At 39.2% G+C, this 24643-nt stretch overlaps 1 protein-coding gene across 3 annotated transcripts in view; it reads right to left on the bottom strand.

Annotated features, from left to right (window-relative positions):
* The window catches only part of clip2 (CAP-GLY domain containing linker protein 2), a 29050-nt gene extending 6411 nt beyond the window's left edge, over nt 1-22639 (bottom strand). The window contains exons 1-13 of one of the 3 annotated variants that reach the window (XM_026372084.1): nt 21768-22639; nt 20278-20502; nt 14061-14569; nt 10865-10989; nt 9907-10120; nt 7739-7936; nt 7542-7645; nt 6914-6974; nt 5350-5451; nt 2910-3293; nt 2042-2617; nt 1902-1959; nt 1019-1102 (exon numbers count right to left, since the gene is read on the bottom strand). In XM_026372084.1, the coding sequence (XP_026227869.1) occupies nt 1019-1102; nt 1902-1959; nt 2042-2617; nt 2910-3293; nt 5350-5451; nt 6914-6974; nt 7542-7645; nt 7739-7936; nt 9907-10120; nt 10865-10989; nt 14061-14569; nt 20278-20392 (2530 nt within the window). In that variant the 5' untranslated portion in view covers nt 20393-20502; nt 21768-22639. Of the gene's footprint in view, nt 1-1018; nt 1103-1901; nt 1960-2041; nt 2618-2909; nt 3294-4694; nt 4746-5349; nt 5452-6913; nt 6975-7541; nt 7646-7738; nt 7937-9906; nt 10121-10864; nt 10990-14060; nt 14570-20277; nt 20503-21767 lie in introns of all 3 variants that reach the window. The other 2 variants (XM_026372082.1, XM_026372083.1) reach the window with 2 other exon arrangements.
* Nucleotides 22640-24643: the final 2004 nt, after the last annotated feature.

Raw genomic sequence — 24643 nt, 5'->3', positions numbered from 1 at the left:
CACAAGGAATCATACTTGCAGCATCTTAATTTTTAAAGATCTCTACTAACTAAACTAATTCATTTCACAGAACAGCAGAATTGTGAACTTACCATTTACCAACTCAGTAAATTAGTATATTAAAATTCTCTCTGATGAGATCTCTGATAACTGAATAAAATAATATGATATCTTTCATTTTTAATCAATTTTGGACATTTCAAATAGTGTATTATTTCCACTATTCTCTACTTTGTTATTTGCTGAGGCTTTTGTTCAAATATAATTGAGACCCCAACATGAATCATACATGGGAGGTCAATTATTGGAATATTCAAACTTAATTTAAAATAAAAAAAAGTAAAAATAAAAAAAGAAATATTAAGTGTAGTAATCCAAGTACTCTTTATTTTGTGCCTCACATAATACTTCTCTTTTTAAATTATTTACAATCTATTCTTCAAAGTGTGTCAGTTTGATTATCCGAGCTACATGAACCATGTTTTGGTTCCTTTTGATGTAATGCAACTTTTAGTTTTCAAAAGACAGGCTGTTGGCAGATTTCTCAGGGATGATCAAAGAATGTAACAGTGAGGATGAAAACAATCCACAGCGCGGTGAACTCAGTATGACTGGTGGAAAACTAAGTGAAGCCTGTAGTCACCATTCATGCAGGGCAGGGCACAGACTCAGGAAGAAAACAATGCTGATAGAATGACACTAATGAAGGTCATTATCTTAATATGACACAGATAACAAGTTTATATAATTAGAAATATGTCATTGACAGGCAGGCGATACTGTACCTCAGGCAAATATCAAGCTTAGCCCACTTAGATTTCCCACTGAGAGGAAAACGTTATATTCTAAAATTAATTTTCCTTCAGGCTACACAAAAACACTTGTCACAGTTATAGTGTGTGACAAGACACAATCCCTCTACACAGATCCGTACATTTTGAGATGTCGTGTCGTGAAATACTCGCTAAGAAAAAGGTTGCTTGATGCTCCTGGACATACGTTGGAAAATGACATTTACCTCCGATCTGCGATTTGAGGACTTCAACTTGGGACGTGAGAGCAGAGACCTCTTTCTCCCTTTTCAACAACTTCTCCGTTGTTTCTGAAGGAAGACACGACAACAGTAAGTATTTCAGCAAATCACACTGAGTGCACCGATATGTGCTTTAAGGTGCAAATAAGGTGCATGCTGCAGGTCAGAAGTTACAGTTTATCTTTTTATGTTAGTACAGGTCAGTCATTTGGCAGTATATCATACTCTATGGCAATGCAATATTTGGGTGAAAGTATATTTCCCTGGTGATTTGGGCCATTTCAGCCACCAGAGTAGTATAAGAAAACAAACTTGCTGCTACGTGCTGTAGCTGCATGCTGTGAGCAGTGATTCTGACAAACAGCAGCATCTACCTGGACCAAAGTGACATGTGCATGTAAGTACATCCAGCTGAGCAGCTATGTAACATGCAAACAAATGTTAGCTGTGTACTTCTCCCGGATGACTGTTTGATGGCTTGTTCAACAAGCTAAGGTGCATGACGAGTTGTGTTCATGTTTGTAGATTAGATATGACTTATATGACTGGCAGGTAAAAGGAAAGCTAATGTTTGACTTCTGTCTGGCTCAGGGTGGTGTCTGCTCTGCAGAGACAGATACCAGACAGAGACAGATACCAGAACAATACAACATCAAATGAATTACAAACTTTCATCGTAGTGCACAAAAAATTTGAATTTAAATGTTCTCCTTTTGCTTTTTATTTGTATTATTTGCCTTCTAACAGTAAGTAACCGCAGGTGCCAGGTCTGGTATATAAACATACTGCATTAGAAAAATACAACAAACAAGTTTATGAAAGTTTTGTTATCTTGAAAATGTATTCATATATGAATTAATTCTGATACCTTCAATATTCTGTTTTAGCTTCATCTTCTCATCTGAAAGTTCATTATCTTCTATTACCTAAATGGAGAAATGAAAACCATTACAGTGTATGCGTAAAACAACATCAACAACATGTAGGTATTTCTCCTCAGTCACTCACATTTGCATCATGGGATGAATAGCGATCGGCCTGGATGGCCTGAAGCTGGTTCGCCGTCACCCTCAGCTTCTCCTCCAGTTTCCGGACCTCCTCTTGGCTCTCTGCCTGTGCTTTCTGTAGAGCCTGGTAGTCTGTCATCTTCTTCTCTGACAGCTCCAGTCTCTCTCTCAGCTCCTCTGTGCTCTTGTCCTGCTCCATCTGAAGCTTCTCCATCTCAGCCAGTCTCTGCTCTGCCTTCTGTAGCTTATCAGTCACATTCTCCAGGGCCTGCTTGCTGCTTTTGTCCTCCACTTCGGCCCTCACTGTCTGGTTGCCCTCGGCCAGCTGGCTTTTGGCCTCCTGGAGGCGAGCACAGAGGTCTTCACGTTCCTTGGTCAGAATTGCAGCTTCAATCTTATGCTTGGCCTTAAGATTCTCCACCTCCAGCTGGTGCTCCATCTTCAGGCTATCCAGCGTGGTTTTCAACTCCTGGGCATCCTGCTCCTGGCCTCCTGAAGTAGCATGGTCACTACTCAGTGAGGCCTTTAACTCCTCTAGAGATCTCTGGTGGTCGCTTACTAAAGTGTCAAATTTAGTCTGCAAGAAGGAAGTAAAAAGGATTTTGTGGTTGTATTTGGGAAACAATAAGTGAAATGTCATATTTTAACAGACTGAACATTCTTCTTTTTATACTTGTTCTGTTTTCCTTGGTCAAAACAGCTTTTTTAGGCTTTTTGGCCGACGCTAAAGCTTCATCATCCTCAGAATATTTCAACATTAAATTTTCAGATATAAAAAGGTAAATACAGTCTTACTACTCTTGGATTAAAAGTTATATAATTCTTTTATGTTGTATTTGTATTGGATTAAAACAAATATAACATGATACCTTCCAGGTGTCCATCATTTCCATGTTTTCCTTGGTGGCCTGTTGGACTTTCTGCTTCACCTCACTGATCTCCTGGTTTTGTCTATCCACCACTGCCTTCAGCGAGTCTACCTCCTGCTGTCTTGCTGCTAAAGTTGCCTCATACATCTCTTTAAGTTCACTGCTCGCCTTGTAATGCTCCTGACCCACCGACATCAGCTGCTCATGCAGAAGTAAAGTCTCTGGCTGGGTGTCAGACCCAGGGGCAGTGTTACTGTCATTAGGCTGCTGCAAGCTTGAATCAGACCCTCGGACTTGAGCCTGAAGGTTCACAATCTCAGCTCTCCTGAGCACAAGCTCCTCTTCCAGCTGCATGATACGACTCTGCTCTTCAACTGTAGTTTGCTGATGAAAAAGAGAGCAACATCCATCACTGCTATGGAAAGTGTTGCTGGTTATTACCACAGCAGGAAGATGCCAGCCTTTCAGACGAATGACATTATTACTGTGACAGGTGGGAGACTCTGCAACAGAATGACGTCATTCCCAAGAAAAGTTGACAGTAAAGACGGAAATCAGGCATCAGGAGAAAGGAAACCAAAGAGAAACCTTTGTAGGAAGTGGAGATGACATTCCAATGGAATATAAAATACAAATAAATTGATAAGTATGTGGACAGCAACAGATTGTTTCACAGCTCGGCTCTTGTTTAACGGAGATACAAAATGATACAAGACTAACAGACTATTTCCTTACTGGTATTCTTAACAAATTAGATGTTTGTTAGATTACAAGTTTTAAATAATGATAATGAATACTTGATATAGTTACACTATGTAAGTGTAATGCACTTCTCATCAGCTTTATTACTGGCTGCAGCACACAGAAAGGGTGTGCAAACTCACTGTATCACTGAAAACAACTGTGTGCTTCTGCTGCACATTAGGTTAATGAACTTGCTGGGGAGAAATGCAAAACAGTGAGTTGAAAGAAAATAAAGGACTCTGTTGGCTGAGAGTGATTACAGAGTGAGGTGATGATTCTCTGTGAGTTTGCTGCTATGAGTGACCAGTTTCACATTACACATTGTTGTTTAATCTGTATCTGTTGTTAATATGAAAATATTGGTTAGAGCTGCTTTAAGCTATTCTGGACTAATTTCAAATTTTACTGATGCACTCCAGCAATCCCAATTCTAACAAGCCAAAGTTATTCTTCTCTAAATAAAATCTATACAAACAATTTTATGATACTTCTGTTGTGTCATTGATAGTTCATGTGTCAAATGGTAACGTCAGTGTATCATTTCTATCCAAAGTTTCAATACAAAGGAGCTGAAAGATCAATGTCTCACTGTCCAAATATTTGTGCAGCTCACTTTATGTGCAAAGGAGTGGAAGATGAAAAGAGCAACAGCCATTAACTTATCATCTACAAGCAGCCAAGCAAATATAATAAAGCAGAGAGAGCAAACCTCCAGACAGTGACACTGCATACACACAACTGCAGACATCCTCCACACACACACTTGTACTCAATCAAAATAAAAACAAGATTAAGAAAGAGGACCTGCTGCACAGATGTTAATTTCAACCATCTGGGAAAACACTCAGAGTCACTAGTTGATTTATATCAGAGATGTTGCCTGAATAGCATTCACATTACAGCATAACACACAGGAGTAAAAGAGTAAAAAAGACTATGCAAGGTTAATGTCCTTGACAGCATCTGAAGTTGATTTGAAGTCAAGAATTGAGATAGCTCAGCAACGGATCAAAGCCAAAACAAGATCAAATCTTTTTTCACCTTGGTTCTCTTACCCAACCTCAAGGATACTGCATCATGAGTGCATCTTCCCTGTTGGCAGAAGCAGACCTTACTGCATATAGGAATCCAGTGTTTCAAAGTGTTTTGTTACCTTTTGATGTCTAAAAATTGAAAGCATAAGCCTGTACGTTTTGATTTGTAATACCATGGTCCATTATTGAGGAGGCTTTCCCTCTGAAGTGCAGCACTGCATGTCAAAGTGGTGTAAAGGATGTCCTCTGCTACACTCAACAACTAGTGGTTAATGGGCAACACCACAATGATTTGTCTTGAAATATTAATCTGAGAATCGATGGTGAGTCCCATTAATGGTTTAGAAATTTCTCATGTGTTACTAATAATAACTGCTCACAAATTAGCATGCAGCCTGGGGATATTCATCAACTGCATTCTAGAGAGCTAAAATGGAAGAGCATTATTTTAAATGTTATGTCCTTGCATCCTAAAGTGTAGCTGGTAGTCAACCTTACAGTCCACAGTATAACATAGATACTATATACTTGTACACCATAGAAAGGTGGAGGATAATGTTTGACCTGTGCAGCCTGTGAGTTAAACTATCATCATCAATGAAACAAACAGGTGCAGAACCACGCAGGACAGTGGCTACAGGCAAAGAGCTCGTGCTGTTTACCCTCCTCTCTAATTCTTTCTGAAGTGCCTCTGCTCTCGACTTTTCGAGGAGCAGACTCTGTTCAAGCTGACGAATATGGGCATGTTCCAATTTCGTCTGTGTCTACAGGAAGAGACAAAGAGAAAGACAAAGAGGAGAAAAAAAAAGGCTCAAAGGGAAAGAGACCCAAAGGGGAATAACAGAGATTAGGAAAACTGTCAACAACTTCAACTGCATGAAGAAAGGGCAACTTTGTAAGAGCTGTGTAACGACTGACTTAATCATATGAAGGAAAGATTTGAAGAGAAGAAGAAATCCTTTGGTCAAAATGATCAAAACCAACACTTATTTGACCCTGCTCACATCTAAAACATGATATATTCATATACATATATATGGACCTTCTCCATTTAGCACAATAACCTATTGTACACAATAGAAAACTAATGAAAAATATAGCGTATTACCATGATAATCTAAACGTGGTATATCAGGGCTGTAGGCTGCTTTTATAATAACCAGAAAATATCGTAAGTTCTAACAAGATACTGACAATTTTTTAGCCATCAATACAATAAACAGCCAATTTTGGTATTCCCATCCAAAGTCTGAAATTGTATATAATTTGCTGTCTTGTAAGTTACATGTTCAGTAGGATTCATGCTTAGCACTGAGTGCAACATAAAGGGCAGTGTGGTCCGAAAGAATTAAGAGATGGACAAACACACTGTTGGTTTTGTTTTTTCATATAATTAGTTGTAGTTTCATTTTTGCCAGTGTTATCCTGTAAACAGGCAGGTCTATTGTCTTTTATTTATTTTCTTGTGTAAACATGGCATCCATCCACTGCTGGAGAAATAAGGCAACTACAGATGTAGTACTGTTAATTTAATCTCTATTCTTGAGTAGTGGTCTTGAAGGTTACATTCGTTTTTGATACTTCAGTCATTATACTACTAGAACAACGGTTTAACATGTGGAGGTTAAGTGCAGTAACGGCATATTCAAAAGTGAGCAAATTAAATTTACCTTCCATTGAGGTTCTTTTTCAGGGATCATCAAATGAGGTCTGTACTTTACTTAATGGATTTCAGACTCCTCTGCATAGCTTAAAAAACTACATATGAGTCACACTTTTTTAAATCCTTGCATTTTGACTTCTGCCCCAAAGATGCTGCAACTGGAATTCCCAGCTCTCTCTTTATGAAATTTCTGTATTGCTGGGGTAAGCAGTTAATCGGATGACATAGTGAGTAGAGAAGCTGTCAATCAGCTGTTTGGAGAGGTTCAAACCCAGATCATCCTCGCTTCTGAAGCGTCATTGAGCCCCTCTTCTTAAACCTCTTCTGAATGTTTATATGTGGTCTACAGAAACTGTTGAGGTAAATGCACGTAGAAATCCTTTGTACATTTTCCTTTTAGTCTTGAGCTCTCAATTATGCATTACGCTGATGTTGCTTTCTGGGTTATGTGGCATGAAAAGCTGCCTACTAAAACATGGCCCTATGGTATTAAAGCACATACTGTACATAAGCACATACATTCAATTATTAATTTTTGAGGCCTTAACAATGCTTATAAATACCTCCAGATCCCCTTTGGTGATGGATTCCTCTTCTACTCTGAACTGGAGATCCTCCACTTTCCTGTGAACATATATATAAGGTTTGCCTTAGAGAAGAAAACAGCAAAGACTCATTAAAGTCTCATGTTTTACGCGCTCTGCGTGCAATTAGTGTTAGACACGTTAGTTTGATATATAGAGACAGTAAAAACATACACCCACCAATATCTCTAAAGCTGCCTTGCTTACACAGATCCTGGTTTGCACATTTATTTGGCACAGCTTTTATGCTTCATGGCCTTTCTAACACAACCCTGCCCAATTTTCACTGTGCTTCAGACCAGCACTGGCTTGTGCAACCTCAGTGGATGGGATTCTTTGGACATCTTGGGGTACACTTGTCCAAGGGACACTACGAATTATGGCCGGCAAGAGTTGTGTTGTGAACCGCCAACCCTAGAGTGGGCAGTGGGCAACCACCCTACCAACTGCACCACTGCTGCCCCATCAGTTAATTTTGTCCATAAAACGACACATTTGTTTAAATTATAAGTCTAAATGTGTTAATCAGTGAGCTTTTGCTGTACAGGAAGACATGGGTTAGATTTACATATCATCATTCTCACATCATTCACCTCTGTGATATTACCTTTTCTCTTCTTCAAGCTGATTGGCCAGTTCCAGTTTATCTTTCTGTGTGCTGGCCAACATCGCTTTGACTTGTTGAAGGGTACTCTCATTCTCTGTTACATACTGTGTTAATAAAGAGACAGAGAGGGTGAATTTGTTTATGTTAGTGTATGTCATAACTCTTCCTTGACAGATTGTCACCACATATGTCTGTACCTGCACGTGCTGAGCCTTGAGGACACTCAGCTCCTTCTCCACCTCACATATATGGCTGGTGGCCTTGGCCATCTCTGCTCGTTCCAAGTCCCTCTCAGCCAGCAGCTGCTCAATGTGCTGCTGTTTCTCCTTCAGGGCTTCCTGCAGCGCGGTCGTGCCAGAGATCTTCCGGGCGTATCGTGATGAAGTCTCTGTCAACTTAAAAAGGACATAAACATAAAACGTTAGGAAATGAAAGGATGATAATGTGAATTGGGTTAGGAAAAAAAAGAGAAGAACAGAATGTGACAAAGCAGAAGGAAACAGAGACAGTGACTGACTCGACTCAGGATTAAAGAAAGATTACACTGACTAGATTAAGAACGGACATGAGTTAATGAGGCCATGCTTCGCCTCGGATCACTTCTAGTTAAAGTCGATACATCTGTTGCTCTGACATCAAACTTAGTTTCTCAAAAATAATAACGCAATTATTTCATCATCACAAGAAAACACTGTGATCTCAATGTGACAGGCTTTGTAAAAAGTGTACAATTATGAGAAACTGGTAAAAACCAGTTTACCGATCATGTGTTTGAACATGTGAATATATAACAGATGTGTACCTGACATGACAACACTTTCATGTGATTTTTCAATTTTTATGTGATCACGGAACAGCCATGCTATTTATCCCTTCCCTTCTTAGATGACCAAAATACACCTGTCAGCCTTGCTCTTTAATTTTTTTCTGTTGTATCTTCCCATGGAGGATTTGGTTGCTTAACAAAGTATCACACTAAAAACTAAGACTAACATTTCAACAAAAGAAGCAACATCTTTGTTGACCACTAGAGGGTGCTCTTTAAGCAGATTTGTGCCTGATGTGTGACATGTCAGTCAGTCTGGAGCTTTTGCATAAACCAAATAATACCTCACAAAAACTGTCATGGTATGTTGATTTATACTGATAAAGTTTTGAGTAATCAAAATAACATCAAATACATAATTACTGGAGTTCACGGTACTGAATTCTTCTTCTTTCTTTAGTTTAGGTGCCACTAATATGTGCTGTAGCAGCAACCACTGGCTGATGTATTAATATTTCACTATTTTGATTTACACATTTATTTATGCAGTATAGAAGTTTTAGGTATGGAAATACATCTGAATATTCAGTTCTGCATCATCACGCTGATAATTCACAGAGGTTGCTCTCAGTGATGCTTGACGCTGGTGCCAACAATTAAGGAAAGTAAAAGGGAGTGTTTTCTGGCTCACAACCAGAAGCTAAAATCAATGTGAGATACCCTGATGTCCCGTTCCTTTCAGTTTGTTGCCAACCATTGCAGCAGTTATTAGTCTTAAAGACACAGTGTGTTGGAACAAGCTATTTGAATTCTCTTTCAGCTGCAGACTGTCACAGGAGCAAAATGCAAAGTCAGTGAATCAGAGTCCCACAGTGCACAGCAACAAAATGCAAATTATTCACTACTCAGCAGATCCGGGAGTGTGTCAGTACAATGTACCCACTCATGATCCCGCTGTTTGAAATTGTAGACAGAAAACTTCAGAACATATAGCATTTAAAACTTCAATTTTATACTTTTTTTTGCATATTTTGTTCTCTTCTGGTTTCATGTCTTAGATATGTTATTTTAAGCCACTTTTATATTGTGTTTTCTACAGTATACCTCCGAAGCACATTTTAATGAAATAAAGTTTACTTACTTGATGGCTTACTTTAAAGTAATCATTTTGTACAAATATGAGTATTCAGTTCTTGCCAAGAGTTCATTGTGAAAGTTGCTACCATTCTCAAGTCTGTATGGTGAATATAAAGCTACAAGCAGCAGTCAGTTAGCTTAGCTTAACATGATGATGGGTAACAGCTTGCTCGTCTGGCCCTGTCCAAAGACAACAAATCATCCTTCTTTAAATTTTTTATCTGTACAACATACAAAGTAAAAGGTTTGAGGTCTACCCGATTGTTTGGCAGCCTCATAGTGACACCAGGACTGGCTGTGCTTTCTTAATTACAGACATGAGACTGATATCAACCTCCTCTTCTAACTCTTCTAAAAGATTAGTTTGAGCATATTCTCAAACAACTGGTTTTTACAACACCTCACACTCTGAACAGCCCCTCTACTCTCAGTATGCATTTGAAGCATATGCAGCCTTCTTACCAGTCCAGCTCGGCTCGGTCGTCCACCCACAGAGGAGGCCACCGAGCTGACTGAACTGATGGAGGAGCTGCTGGGGCTGTGGGCCAGAGAAGAAACCCCCATGGCCACCCGCTTGCTCTTCTTAGCCTTGGCTGGGCTGGTGGAAGGGAAACCGATGCGGATCACCTTGTGGATCGGAGCAAACAAGCCAAACTTGGGAAGACACTGAAAGTATCTGCAGCAGGGACAGGATAAAGAGAGAGAAGAGATTTTATTAAGCACTAACAGAACTGCTTCGTAAGTATGCCACCAAAACATATTCTGTTTATTTATAATGTGCCACTGGTTTTGGTTTGGGAATTAAAATGCGTCTTCCAGCTTTTGCCACAAAAGTAAATGGTCAATCATTAAAATCTTCTGTAACGGTAAATGCAGATTTTCATTTGATGAATAATTTGCATAATGCAAAGGGCATAGACGTTGAGTAGCAGTTGTTGTCACTAATGTGCCTCTTTCAGTATTTTATGTAAATTTGTTTTTAACAGATCCTTTTTTACTTTAATTTTCTTTCTTACACGATCCTTCTATCTTTTGTATTCTAGACATGAATAAGCTCGTCTGGGCTTCTTGCCTCTTCCTGCTGTTATTTGAAACTCTTTCTAAACTAGTATAAATAAACTGTGAACCTAATAACAAAAAAAAAATGCAAACAAAACAAAACAAAAACAAAAAACTGCCAATGGTACAGACCCACTCTGGGCTACAGGGTCGGTCAACGTGATTTCATGGACAAACAGATGAAAGCTGAAAAGAACAAACAACTGAATAGATGGATCCACAGTCTGCCCCTCAATTTCCTTTTAGGGTAAAAAGCAAAGGAATGTGAGAAGCTTGAAGCATATGTATAGTGTGTGTGTGTGTGTTTGTGTGTGTGTGTGTGTGTGTGTGTGTGTGTGTGTGTGTGTGTGTGTGTGTGTACCTTGTACCAGCTACTGCGCCATCATTCTTTCCCAGAGGCTCATCCAGCTCTACTCCACACCATTCACCCTTAGCAAAGTCGGTCTCCCCCATGTAGCGTATGACTCCCATCTTCGAGCCTCCAACCTGACACACAAAGAAAAGAGCCTGACACTTGATAAACTTGTAAACAATAGAGCAACACATATATAATATTTGTGGATGTTCTCTTAGTGCAAGAACGTTCCACTATCAAATTACATACGATGCAAATGTTTAATGCATTCTTATCAGATTCTTGTTGCCACTCAAACTATCATTATTGACCCACTTTGATCATGTTCCACTTCCCATTTACAGAATATTAGTTGTTTGTAAATGGCCTAAAAGAATGCACATATGGTTCATGCAAAAACATGGAGCAAGCAGTAATTTAATGACCACTGTTTGTGCCAAATCTGACCTTTCTCCACAAACAGCTCAAATGTTTCCTTTATAGTTTGCGTCAAAATCTTTGCAGAATTTATCACACATCTACTGAGGGCAATAAATGTAAATACAAGTAAATCCCAACAAGTATTAGATTTCATTATAGATTAAAGATTACAGAATGATTATTGATTAGTGAAATTAGTGATGGCTAAACTCCATTTCACTGTTTTAGTTTCAGGATCCCAGTATTGCTCATGCAAGCCGTTTGTTATATGGGTTAGTGGACACTTTGTTAATGCCATCATTAATGTTATTAATGTGAATTTTCCTATAAACTACACTGTATTAAAGCATCTGTGCATTACTTTGCATTTCACAACAATGAACTTCTTAACAGACTCATTGCCACTGTCTGCTTAGCTGTCTTACACTACTGAAATGTGTTAAATTAGTTATGACACTCATATTCTTCACTTCATGTTGACTAACATACTGCACAAGAATACAGATGAGCAGTGATGAAAAAGCTGAATATGTATATATTTGGTTCTAGTGTTAAAAATGAAGTTTTGTGGTTTTTAATCACACACAACCTCAGCTGACAGTGACTCAGTATGTCCTGTCAGGGTCTAGGTTTATGCTTTGCAAATCATTGGCTATATACTGTAGGCGAAACACACAGTGACAACCTGTCACAGTACTGGACAAAGTGACACTTAAGATCAGGTGGGTAGTGTCATATTTCTCTCATCATTAATTTTCTAGCTATACTTTTTTGATCAGTCATTAAGTATAGAAATTGTGAGAAAATATAGTCTTCACACATTCCTAGAATCAAAGGTATTGACTTCAGGTGCCTTTCATTTTACCAGCAGTTAGAAAAACCAATGTATTCTGTTTACGATCATATAACATTTCTCAAGTTTGAGAAGCTGAAACTAAATAAAGAGATTTTTCACCAAATGCAAATTAGTAATTTATTAAAGCACAACAGAGGCAACTGAGAAGATAAAGCATAAACCTGCTTTCTGATTAAATTAGACAAATTTCACCAAAGTTATCTACAGAAATGTGAAATCTGATTAATGTCATCTTCTTTGTCCTTTGTGATTTATTTAGGGCAGCTACCTCTGCAGTTTTCACAACTTCCCAGTCAGGAACAATCAGTTTCCTGTTGGGAAGACAAAAAATCCACATACTCTGCCATTGCAGTCACCGTGCAAGACTTAGCAGAACAGCTGCTGAGCGCCCTGCACACATGGTGACCACATGTATAGTATGAGACACAAAAGCCTATCACTGCACAACACACCTACCAAAATTAAATGTGAACCATGGCAAGACGACAGGCAAACTTGACAAAGCCCTTTCTTTCCCTTCTTTCATCTTTAATCCCCCGACTTATTATCTTTATGTTCCAGCATCTCTACTTGCAGTGAATTACATTTGGAGCTGTATAGAGCTCAAGACAGACTAAGATTTAAACTGTTGCCCTCAGTTAATTTATTGTGATAACAAGTGGAAAGTTATTTAATTAACTCTGCGTAATAACACGTTTTAGCCAATGACTGTCACCTTGGTGCAGTTATAAAATAAATCCTGTGAAATGTCTCTTTCTGTCTTATTAGTATGTAGCATACAGACCATAGATTGTATATAAAAGATAAAGATCTTTATATTTAGTCATATTGACATACAGACATTAGCCTTTATCTGAGAACAGTTTTTAAAGCCTAACACAGCTCTTACCATGTAAGCTTTAGTTTTCAAAATATCCAAATAAACACTATCGACATCACATGCTATGCCACTGAAAGAAAACACTCACTTAACCTCCACCAAACTCAAGTGCAAATGGCCTCTGGATGAATGCTAAAGCTAAAAGAGGAGAGATAGTTTTGTGCTCCCTGTAAGTGCTAAGTCAAATGGAGACAGGAATCATGTGTTCACCGCCTGGGGTTGTCTCTCTGTTGGGAAACATTTCTGCTGTTACTTTTTGAAATACTCTGAGTTCTCTCTTGAGGCAATTTCTAAATGACCGTTATTTAGCCACAAACACACATCAGCAAAGTTTGACCTCAGCTCAGGATCACTCCTCTGCAAGAAATGTGGACTAAAATGTAAAAGCTGCCAGTTTAACAAACTGTGAGTGAAAGTAGCGTGTCCTACTCCTGCTACTATTACAAAATTCAATACCAACTGGGGAAAATGGTGTTTGCTTTGTGTCCACAATGCGTAATGTGAGTTTCACACTTAGTGCTCGTTTCACCAAATATTTTAAGGCAGTGTTGTATGTCGTGGCATGAGACAACTGAATGGCAGCATATCCAAACCACTGCAGTGAGATAGATTACATGGGAGAGGCTTAGGAAATAGATGGATTCACTGATCAATGTGTCAGCAGCGATCTCTTCTCTGTTAAGTGCTGAGAGTAATCCAGAGTGATTTACAATATTGACCAGTAGGAAAGCTTCTCAAGCTCTAATTCTCCAACTGCACAGGATATGACGTAATTATCTTCACTGCCATCAGTATATTTAAGGCAACGCAACCAGGACCGAGTAGTTCCATGCAGTCAAACTTGCATACATTATTGGGAAAATAGCGTGATATCAGTGTGAATATTTAGACAAGCTTTTGATTTGTAAGGGTAGGCCCATTATTACATGAACCCATTATAAAAACACAGCAAACACAATTTTACAGCCAAGAAACTGTATTGACCCCAATATAAATTCAGTCACTGCTGTGTGACAACTCACTGGTTTTCCAACACAATTACTCACCAAAACGCGATCGCCAACACGAAGATCCTTCTCTCCGCCTTTCTTTACTGAACCACTGTCAGACATGTTGGACCCTGACTCGTTGCCTGTTTTCACAGCGCTGTTAAGCAGGCCCTCTCTGAGTGGGACCACCACTCGCTGGCCAGGAGGGGCGCCACTGCTGCCCTGCTGAGCCTGATTCTGGGCAGAGAGTGAGTCAGTAGAGTGGCTGTCACTTCCCTCTCCAACCGGCTGTCGGGCGAGCTTTGAGGGTCGCGTGAAGATGCCCTGGAGGGGCTGGCACTCAAAGTAGCGCACGCCACCCACTGAACCATCATTTTTGCCAACTAGGTCATTCAGTATGACGCCTGCCCACTGTCCTGGTGCAAACTGGGTCTCCCCTAGGTAGGCAATAACTCCTGGTTTGACGCCGTTAACCCAGACCTGTTCACCCACTGTGTAGTCCCCCAAAACATCATCACCCTCTTCAGAGATTTTAGTAGTTGGTGTGGTGGGCTTCAGTGAAGTGCCTACAGAAAAAGAGAAATATTAATTATCATTTACTGTGATCCATGGCAGCTTAAGTGTTCATGCAATAAAAACAAAATGAGGTAACAGTAAGCACAGACATTTCTGAAATGAATCAATGCTTCCTATTGTGATCACATTTTCTCAGCTAAAACTGTCATCATCGAAGGGGGTCAAGTTGTAAACACTGCGTACATTGTGATGACATCCTCATTCACAGTCAAGGAGAATCGTCTTCACACTATTCATTCTGTTTGACTGTGTCATTCTGGGAAAAAAAGCCCTCCTTGTGCGGCTGCATCCAGTTTGTGCAAGATTAGGTGTTACTCTAATTCCTCCTGAAAAGTGGGTCAGAGAGAGGTATCTGTGATGAGCCGGTGATTAACCCTGCCGTGCTGCTGCAATAATCACCAGTTTGACACATAAATGGGCTGGATCTCTATTTTTTTTTCCACAGCAGTCTGTAAACTGAGCAGGGCACCATTAGCACGCGGCCTACCGAACCACACTGTCAGTAAAAGTCTGTGTTGATCTGTGCTTGCCTGTGTCCTGGAATGGCCGGTGCCAGGGCTGTCTCCCCGACACCCTGAGAGGCGGCCTGGGGCTTTGTGGACCCCAGTGGTTGTGCTTTATGCCCCAATTGCTCCCATATGTTGTCTTGTGAAACACAACCTAGCCCAAGTGCAAATGGGTACAACTTCCAAGGGGTTTTAACTTAATGATAAAAGTTATCATGAAAAGGTGCTGCTTACAGTGGATGCTTATTTTAAGGAAGCGTTCAATTTTGCTCAGTTATAAATGATTCTTTTAAAGATAAATGGCACAGTATTCTCTTTTGTCAAAATCAGGGGACAGCTTTGTTTTTTGATGCATTTTGCAGATATTGACAATCACAACATGGGAGCACTCAGGTTCCTCATTGATCCTTAAAGTGTCAAAATGGAAATCACCCAGGGCAAACTGGTATACAGTATCAGCTCTAACTATTACTCACTCCATGCTTCATCCTTTTTGCAGTCTTTCTCATACTGCACTATCATTGCAAGTACATGCAATTCTGTGAGCAGAGAGCATTTCTATTTATTGCCTAGTGTGATACAAAAGAGTAATCCTTAAAATTTTTACTACACTTGCCTAAAGTTGGGGATTTGCAATGTAATGCACCCTAATAGTAAAGCCTGACACCACAGATGCTGATACAGCTAACAGCTAACCTGAAAACCTGATCTAACCCATGATTTGTGTTGCTGAGGCAACAGGAGAGCGGGGGTGCAAAGATCCTCGGCAGAAGGAACACTGGAAACACAGCCCTTACTTTCACTATTGTGCTTGGCCACCTCCCACAACTATCTGAATCCCACTATTCATCCGCTCTGCACAATGAAACCTCCAAAGCTTCCTCCCGTCCCTCCTCCTCCCCCCAATTATCCCCTCATCTCTCCCTACTTTGGTTACACACACACCTCTTTCTCTGGCCTCTTTGACTCTGCTTATTTATGATAATTTTCCACAATAACTATCATCTCATCATCATCATGCTCTCTAACTGGTTCTTTTTTGTTTTAAAAGGCTGATTTTGTGCCTTGACGGCTGTGTAAGGCTGAGTTGCACAGTAACAGATGGAACAGACAGCTTGTATGTTCTTCAATTTGTTGTTAATATATACTGTGTTAATAAAGGTAATATATTTTACACATTAAGGAAATCAAGATCCATAGTGTATTCAGACCATACTATAACATGCAGTGTGAAACTTAACCAAACATTTTGAGACTGACGAGACAGAACAATTACAGGGCTGAAATAAAGGACTGAAAACATCCAATTATAAACACAATTGTGTATTTCAATGTTTTTAGTTTCCCCCTTAATATCTCAAGTAACAAATCAATGACTGACTTATAGTAATGTAAGCATGGTTTTCTGCATTAATTTGTCATAAAACATGATCTGATCTTCATCTAAGTCAAGAGTGTTAACAAATATGATGTGACTAAAACAAAAAAAAATCTGATCTTTCATGTCTTCATTGAGAGCAACCATAAAAACCTCATAGTGTATAAAGTATGTGAACCCCAACAGGTTGACCCCCCATGGCATCAATAATCTCAACCAGATGCTTCCTGTAGCTGTGAATCAGACTTGCACAACATTCAGGAGGAATTTTAGCCCACTCCTTCTGCAGAACTGCTTTAGCTCTGTCATATTTTTTGGACATCTCATGTGTGTGGCTCTCTTCAAATGGTGGCCACTCCAAAAGGCGGATTTTGTCTTTCTGAAGCCATTCAGTGTTTTAGGTCATCGTCCTGTTGCATCACCACAAATTCTACAAAGTTTCAGCTGACGTATAGACATTTTCACATTATGTTGGACAATTTTTTGATACACTTGGGAATTTGTCTTCCCCCCAATCAATGCAAGCTGGCCAGGCCCTGATATTGTAAAAGCTCCTTTTGACGAGGTATGGCTCACATAAGCGTATTCTTTATGTGTGGAGCAAACACAAAAAATTTAAATCAAAATCAGCTCTAGTCCACACCTCTAAACTAATTTTCTTAATTTGTGCTTATGGGTTTACATACTTTTTCCATTTACACTGTGAGGTTTCTAGGGTTGTTCTCAATAAAGACATGAAAGATCTGATTGATTTGTTTGTGTTTGTTTTAGGCACATTGTATTTGTATAAGTCTCTTGACTCAAATGAAGATCAGATCACATTTTATGACAAATTGCTGCAGAAAACAATGGAATTCCAAAAGGTTCACATACTTTTTCTTGCCACTGTATGAATGTGAGACAAGCACAACTCTAGTTAGTGTGAATTCTGCTAAGAGCATGTCTGCCAGTTATTTCCAAGATCAAGCCATGGTTCTTGCTCTCAGGCAGCCTTGCTTTTGGTGGCAGGGGTTTGTTATAATATTATTTATAATAGTTTTGAAGGGGGGATGATAGCTTTTTTCAATTCAAGATTTTATACTCTGTAGCACAGATTTACAGAAATTGCCACAGAATTGTCACAATAAACCTGATTCTCATGAGAAGCCAAATAGGGTCAGGATGTCACTCTGTGCCATCTTTCATTTCTCTTGATATTTAAGCTATCATTTGAAACCAGAAGTAAAAATCCAACAAATAGTTGGTTTCTATAAATTGGAGACTGAGGTTCAGGTAAGTTCAGGTAAGCATGTGCAGCAGGACAACCATGCACTTCGGAGACTGGAGCAAATGGGAAAAGCTGCAGATCTTGAAAAAGGAAACTGCCTACAACTACAGCTGAGTTATTTCTGTTGAGAAACTAGGTGCCAAGGTTCACAGAAGACGTGGCATCGCAAGAGGTGGCACAGCTCTATTATGTTCGCATCAAAAGTTGCTGGAGAGAGGCTCAGATACTTTCCTCCTCTATTCACTCTCTGACTACAGCTTCCTCAAAAGCTTGAAACTGTTCTTTAAATTAGGTAAACTCTGCCAATTCCAAACACAGTGGCCCCATCAGTCTTTCCACTGAAAACAAACAAAGGGGTGGCAGAGATTTAAAGTACCAGGTTAGTGTCAAGACCATCTGGGGTATGAAACCAATGCCTCCATGCATTCACTAAGACATCAGTATTGTCCCACCAATGATGATGTGTGACCAGTGAGAATTACAATCTGAGTATTCAGGCTATTATAAACATTGGTTAAACAACTTTCCAAATACGTAAATTAATTGGGGAAATTGCTTTTAGTCTACCAAATTATAAAACAAGATGATGATGTCTATGAAATCATAGATATCTTAATATGAATTCTGATTATCAAAGTACAACAGTGGGGAAAAGAAGGCAAAGTAATAGCCATTATCACTGTGTATTTTCTTTTGTGGATAAACAGGAAATGAGCAAACAAATGAGTTCATGCATGGCAGAAACAAACTGTTTAAAACCACAGGCACAGATTTCAATCATAGTTGCATAAGGAAAGCTACCTAAAGTTGCCTATGTGCAACACAGGGATTAGTTTTTTTTGACACAGTAATCACTGAGTTCAGGAGGATGAGCTGTTATGCCCTCCACACAGGGAGAAACAAAATTTAGCTCCAGAGTAAATACAAACACAGATGGAAGCATGTTGTTTTAATGCTCTCTTAAAACGCTTACACTAAACAAACCAAGAAAAGACTGTAGTTATTATGCTTAGATTACTCATAGATTTACAGGCATTAATAGTTTGGTAAAGCAGAATTTTGGACAGTTATTTGACTAGATAAGCACAGTCAATTGTAATGTAACATATTGTAATATAATTTGTAAGTACTGATAGAGATTTTAATATACATTTTTAAAGGTCCTTCTCATCTTTGAACAGCATGTAAAAGAGAAATGTGTCCTGCAACAGGACAGAAGTCTCCGTTCTAAAGAGTTGGATCTACCCATGTGAGAATTAAAACTAATAACACTTTACAAACACTGACTGCAGTGCACGAAAGTAAATACAAGCAGTGTAAGTGTGAATTGAACACTTCCTGTTTCCCCCCTCCCACTCTCATGAAATTCCACAGTCTACATGAACCATGACACACTTACATAGCTGCCTATGATGAAAGGCCTCCCTTACACACGGATGCCGATGAGAAACAAGAGTACTATGAGACAAAGAAGGCTGGCTATTCCTCTGTTCACTTCAGCTGGGAGTGAAGCTATAATTTAGCTGAAATAGAACTAAACGTGTGTGTGTGTGTGTGTGTGTGTGTGTGTGTGTGTGTGTGTGTGTGTGTTGGTGTGTGTGTCAAACAATGTGGCTGCATTTGAGGGTGAGAACAGCTGTGATTACTTTTTCCAGACAGACACTGTAATTTTGACTCAGTGTTTTTCAGAAATGTTTAATTTTGGTTATTACTCTGTTTTTCAGTAAATGTATGGTAGCAGATGTAATTTTCCTGCATGACTCAGTGTATTATACTTAAAACTAAAGAGGTATTTTTCCTTCTTCTTCTCCTGTTTGACATAAAACATGGTACTTTAGTTTGACTTTAGTATGCATAGCCTGCTTTTTATTAAGTAAGCTCTACATTAACTAAAATTATTATTACTGTCCACTGCAAGCACAAGCTGTGAGCATAGCAATGACATGAAGCTGATGTGTTAAATCTTAGCTTCCAGTAAGTATATCTAGCTGTATCTGTATGTTCACCAGCTAGTTGCTAACTTTGTCAGTCTGGTGTTTGGCACAGGACAGGTAGTATACAATGGACTAGTCAAAGCTTGAGGGTGGCGAGAGTAAATTGTAAAGTTGTGCGCCATGAAACCAAGAAAACGAGCTGTTACATTACCCCTAAGGCTGAGAGAAAACTGTAGTTACTCTTTTCACACGACAGACAACAACAACAAACCAGGCTGGTTAAATTCTAATGAAAGCTTCTCTGGCTGAAACATCATTATTTTTAGTTCTTTATATAAATATAAGAAATATAAATTATTTTCATTGGAAAAGAGGTTGGAATCCACCCAAACAGCTGAAGACTAACAAGGAAAAAAGCTGCGTTGGATCTTTAGGTAAACACTGAAGTTAAAGAAAATAGCTCCCAGCTTCTGTGTGTGTGTAATCTAAAGCAGCTGAGTCCTTCTGAGTCATTTACACAAATAAATAAGTCATATCCGGTGATGAGACATAATAACTAAAATAAAGAAATTCTTTTTATTTTCCACATGGTCAGCAGGAGGAAGTAACTTACTGTCTTTAGGGACAACGGGGCTGGATGTTCCACCCGCCGAGGTTCTTCCCACCGGGCTGGAATGCTTGGGCCCGCGGCCAGGGATCTTCAGTCCACTGGACTTGAGCATATTCATTCTATATAGCAGGGGAGCTGGTCAGGACCTGAATGCTCCTCCCTGGGTGATGGAGGCTTGGGGATGAGGCACTAGATGTGGGAGTGTTGGCTGTCGCTCTCCATGTTTAGCTATTGGGATGAGAAAGATGAGATAAGGCAGTCACACATATGGGAACCACTAACAGACTATTCACAGTGAAACCTGATTTAAAGGATGTACACGTGCATGTGGGTACAAACATTTTAAACATTTGTGCACTACCTTACGATCTGACTTGGAAATGACTAAACATTGTATTGTATTAAGCATATGTTAAACATTTGTGAAGCTACAAAGCTATAAACCAAGTGCAGCAAGGAGTGGTCCCAAGGTTAAGATTTAAAGGTCCCTCCAGGAAAACGTTTTAAGAAAGGATTGTTTTTCTGACCTTCTTGTCATTTTGTCTCTTGCTAGTTTACAATGTGTGTTTCAGCCTCTTCAGCCCTTCAGTTGAAACTATCTTGTCACTTTCTAGTTGAACTACTCACAACCCATATGCACACAAGGCCAAAAATTGAGACCTAAAGGAAATTAGAGGTAGAAGTAGAAATTAATAAGATGTAAGCTCTATTACCTCACTATAATAACACTACTACACCACTGCTGTAATGCCTTTTGCTTGTGGCTTAACAAGTTACATTTACCTTAGTTAACTGTGCTCTGTTTAACACAGGTTTTATCCAGGTTAAGAGTTTAACACCTGGCAGTTCAGACATTTGTTCCCTGCCAATAACAGCACATTATATTCTTCAATTGACAAGTTATAATTTTCCACTACTGCATTAATATTACTGAAGACCAATGTAGGCCAGTGCCCAAGTGGAGCATGGCCTACAAATCATGGCTCAGATACCATTAAGAAGACATAATGCTGTTATAGCCTACAATAAACAACACACATCTGGCTGAGGCTTTTATACTAGACACTGTGTTTTAGGAGACAAAGCAATCAGATTTCATGTATAGCTACTTAATCATTTTCCATATTATTTACTCGCATCCAGGTGAGAGGATATTTTCATTTAGGAGCAATCAATCCCATTAAACCTGTCGAGAAGGATGGTTTAGCTGTGACTGAAGTCAAAAATAAGGCCCTACTGCTGAGATTTTCACACACCCCGATCTCATTTACATGAAGACCTGAATTAATTTTCGATTCGACAAGTGAATCCAGTGAAAACAGGACAAAATCGTTGGGGTGGTAAAGCGCACCTCAACAAAATGTAACACAACGCCAGTTTGATCCATTGTTGTAGCTACTGCGGCAACGTGGTTCAGACTGTCCTTCACTTAAACCCTGAGACCCTGCCTGCAAAAATGGCACAAAAGCACACAAATACAGGAGAATACTCACATGTTTATGGGAAATTAAAGCGTCCGTGCGGTGCCCGACAACCGGCTAACTTTGAATTTCTTGCCAGGAAAAGGGGGATTAGTGGTTGCCACTCCCTGGGATGCAAATATGGATGCTGAGCAGAAACTGAAAGGGAGAGTCAGCGTGGATCAGTGGAGGATGGCAACAACTGCACAGTGTCAGCAACAGACCGGTGATGGTTAAGGAGTTATCCTGCCTCACTAGCTCATTTTTCGGGATGAAAGCTGAAGCAGCTGCCAAGGAGCGAAGACAATCGACATGTATTTGCTGCTTTAGTAGCCGAACACTGGCACACGGGTCCTGACGTCTCCCGACACGAAACGCAGCATCAGCAACACTCAAAAGCAACTTTTCTGGTGCCTGTCTCGGATTAAAGACGATGACTGTGTCAGTTTGGACTCCCGGAAAACCTTAGATATGTGTTTCGGTCTGTCCTGGTTCTTGTCGGTGTCCCACAGTGGCACAGATTAGTTGAGTTAGCACAGCCTCCCTCTGACTCAACCCACCGGCTAGACTGAACAAAGGGGCTGGAAAGCGGAGCCTCCTGGGGGAAGGATGAGAGTAGTCTACAGTGTAGCTCACTTCCGTGACGTACTCCGTTTGAAAATATCGGGATTGAAACTGCCCCCTTGCATATCGGTCAAAACGCATGACTCACGAAGCATGACTCAGTATCACTGGTTCTACTTTTTTTAATCAGACGTGAATAAAAGCCACAAAACGTCAATTTGTTTGCTACAACGTGCTTTATTAATGGCGGGACTCCTTGTGTTCTTTATCTACCTCTACCAGTGCAAATTCTGTTGGAAATTATATAGTGTAGCAATTATAAAGTCAAAATTTTACACGAATCCAGTGCCACTTGAAACCTAATGTATATGCCGAACTGACATGCAGTTATTCATGTTTCACAATAAAATCTTCAATTAAACAAATGTACTTGTATTTCTGCAGAAAAATAAAAATATTTATTAAATAGAGGAATTCTGATGGCAGTTTGGTGCAGAGTTCTCTGACAGCGAAAACATACAGGCTGCAAACAACTTACAGGAATACTTGAAATATTTGAACTATACTGTGCATATGGAAGATATCACTAGGAATTGCCAGCCTTCTTATAATCCATCAGTTTGCATTCACTTGCCACTGCCAACAAGTGAAATCTAATTAACACAAATCTAATCAACATGTTTGAAAATACATGTTGAAAGGAGAAAAATCTGGTTTTAAAACTGAAAAATATGATTCAAACATTTGAAAATAAGATTTAAATATCTGAAACAATGTTTAATTTACTTTCAGTTTATATATATGAATCTGTCTCTTCAAAGTTTTGAAATGTGTTTTGCAAACATTCAGATTCACGTTTTTCAGACAATCAACATTTTGTTTCAGTTGTTTCAAATCTGCTTGTATTGAACCTGTTTTAACAGCCCAAAAAAATGATGTGAAACTTGAAAAGAAAAAGACAGCACTGAAAATATAGTTTTAAAACTGAAACATACAATGCAGCCATTTAAAAATCAGATTTAAAAACCTGAAAGATGTCTGTCATTCTTTTCAGTGTTACAGATCTGTTTCCTCAGAGTGTGGAGATGTGTTTTTCAAACCTTCAACTCTGTCCTTTCAGAGTTTCAGGTCATTTCTTGCATTGTTTCAGTTCTTCTGAGCCTCTTCTCACACACACACATCTAAAACTCCCAGGCCAGGCGGGAGTTCACCGAGGCTCAACCAATCATATGGCTTCCGACAGAATAAGCCAGTCAGCTAATAGAGATAGTCTAACTGTGTGTGGATTGGTCACGTTGGACGTCAGTCACTAAGTGAGTTTTCATGCCCTGTATTCACCTGCTGTTGCTGCTTCGAATGCTGCAGTACAGTCAAGTAATTTGGGTCTTTTATTTGTTTGCTCTGTATATTGTTAAATATATGGTTTACTGTTGAGTCAGACTTTTCCAGGTATGCTTGTTCCATCTTGCTGTTGTAGCCAGCAGTTAGTCAGTTGGACCTTTTATACCACTACATCTGTTGGACAGCTTTAGTTACTAGTTACTTTTTACAGATGTAGACTCTAATAAACAATCTATTGAACTACTCTAAGTACAGATGTTGATGATGCATTTATTTACTTGTTTTAATAACGTCAAATTATTTAAATATCACAGATTCCTATTCAGCTGTGTATATTGAATAAGTTTGACCCTGTTTAGTTGTACAATGATGCAGTAACAGACTTTGAAAAGCAATACCTAAAGGAAGTTAAGCTAAACAAAGTTCAGGTACTGCACCTGACCCCGGCCGACCTCAATACTAATGTTGTCACATAAGTTAAATTTGAACTTATTACTGATGGGTTCTATGAAGGCATACTAGTAGCTTAACACCAGCAGCCTCTGATCTCTTTATATTATTAGATTTAAATCTCCCTCATTCTCCTACAGCCTCTGCTCACTCTTGGGCTATTGTGATAATGTTATGTACTGTAGCTAGCTGGCTAACTGCTAGCTACAACAGCTGGACGGAAGGTCAGAAGAACTGAAACACTGCAAGAAATGACCTGAAACTCTGAAAGGACAGAGTTGAAGGTTTGAAAAACACATCTCCACACTCTGAGGAAACAGATCTGTAACACTGAAAAGAATGACAGACATTTTTCAGGTTTTTAAATCTTTTTTTAAATGGCTGCATTGTATTTTTCTGTTTGAAACTTATATTGGCTGTTAAAACAGGCTCAATAAGAGCAGATTTGAAACAACTGAAACAAAATGTTGAATGTCTGAAAAACGTGATCTGAATGTTTGCAAAACACATTTCAAAACTTTAAAGAGACAGATTCATATATACTGAAAATAAAT

Source organism: Anabas testudineus, chromosome 14, assembly GCF_900324465.2.
Source record: "Anabas testudineus chromosome 14, fAnaTes1.2, whole genome shotgun sequence".
Classification (NCBI taxonomy): domain Eukaryota; kingdom Metazoa; phylum Chordata; class Actinopteri; order Anabantiformes; family Anabantidae; genus Anabas; species Anabas testudineus.
Note: the sequence above shows the minus strand (reverse complement) of the source record. Positions and strands in the feature narration are given on the sequence as shown.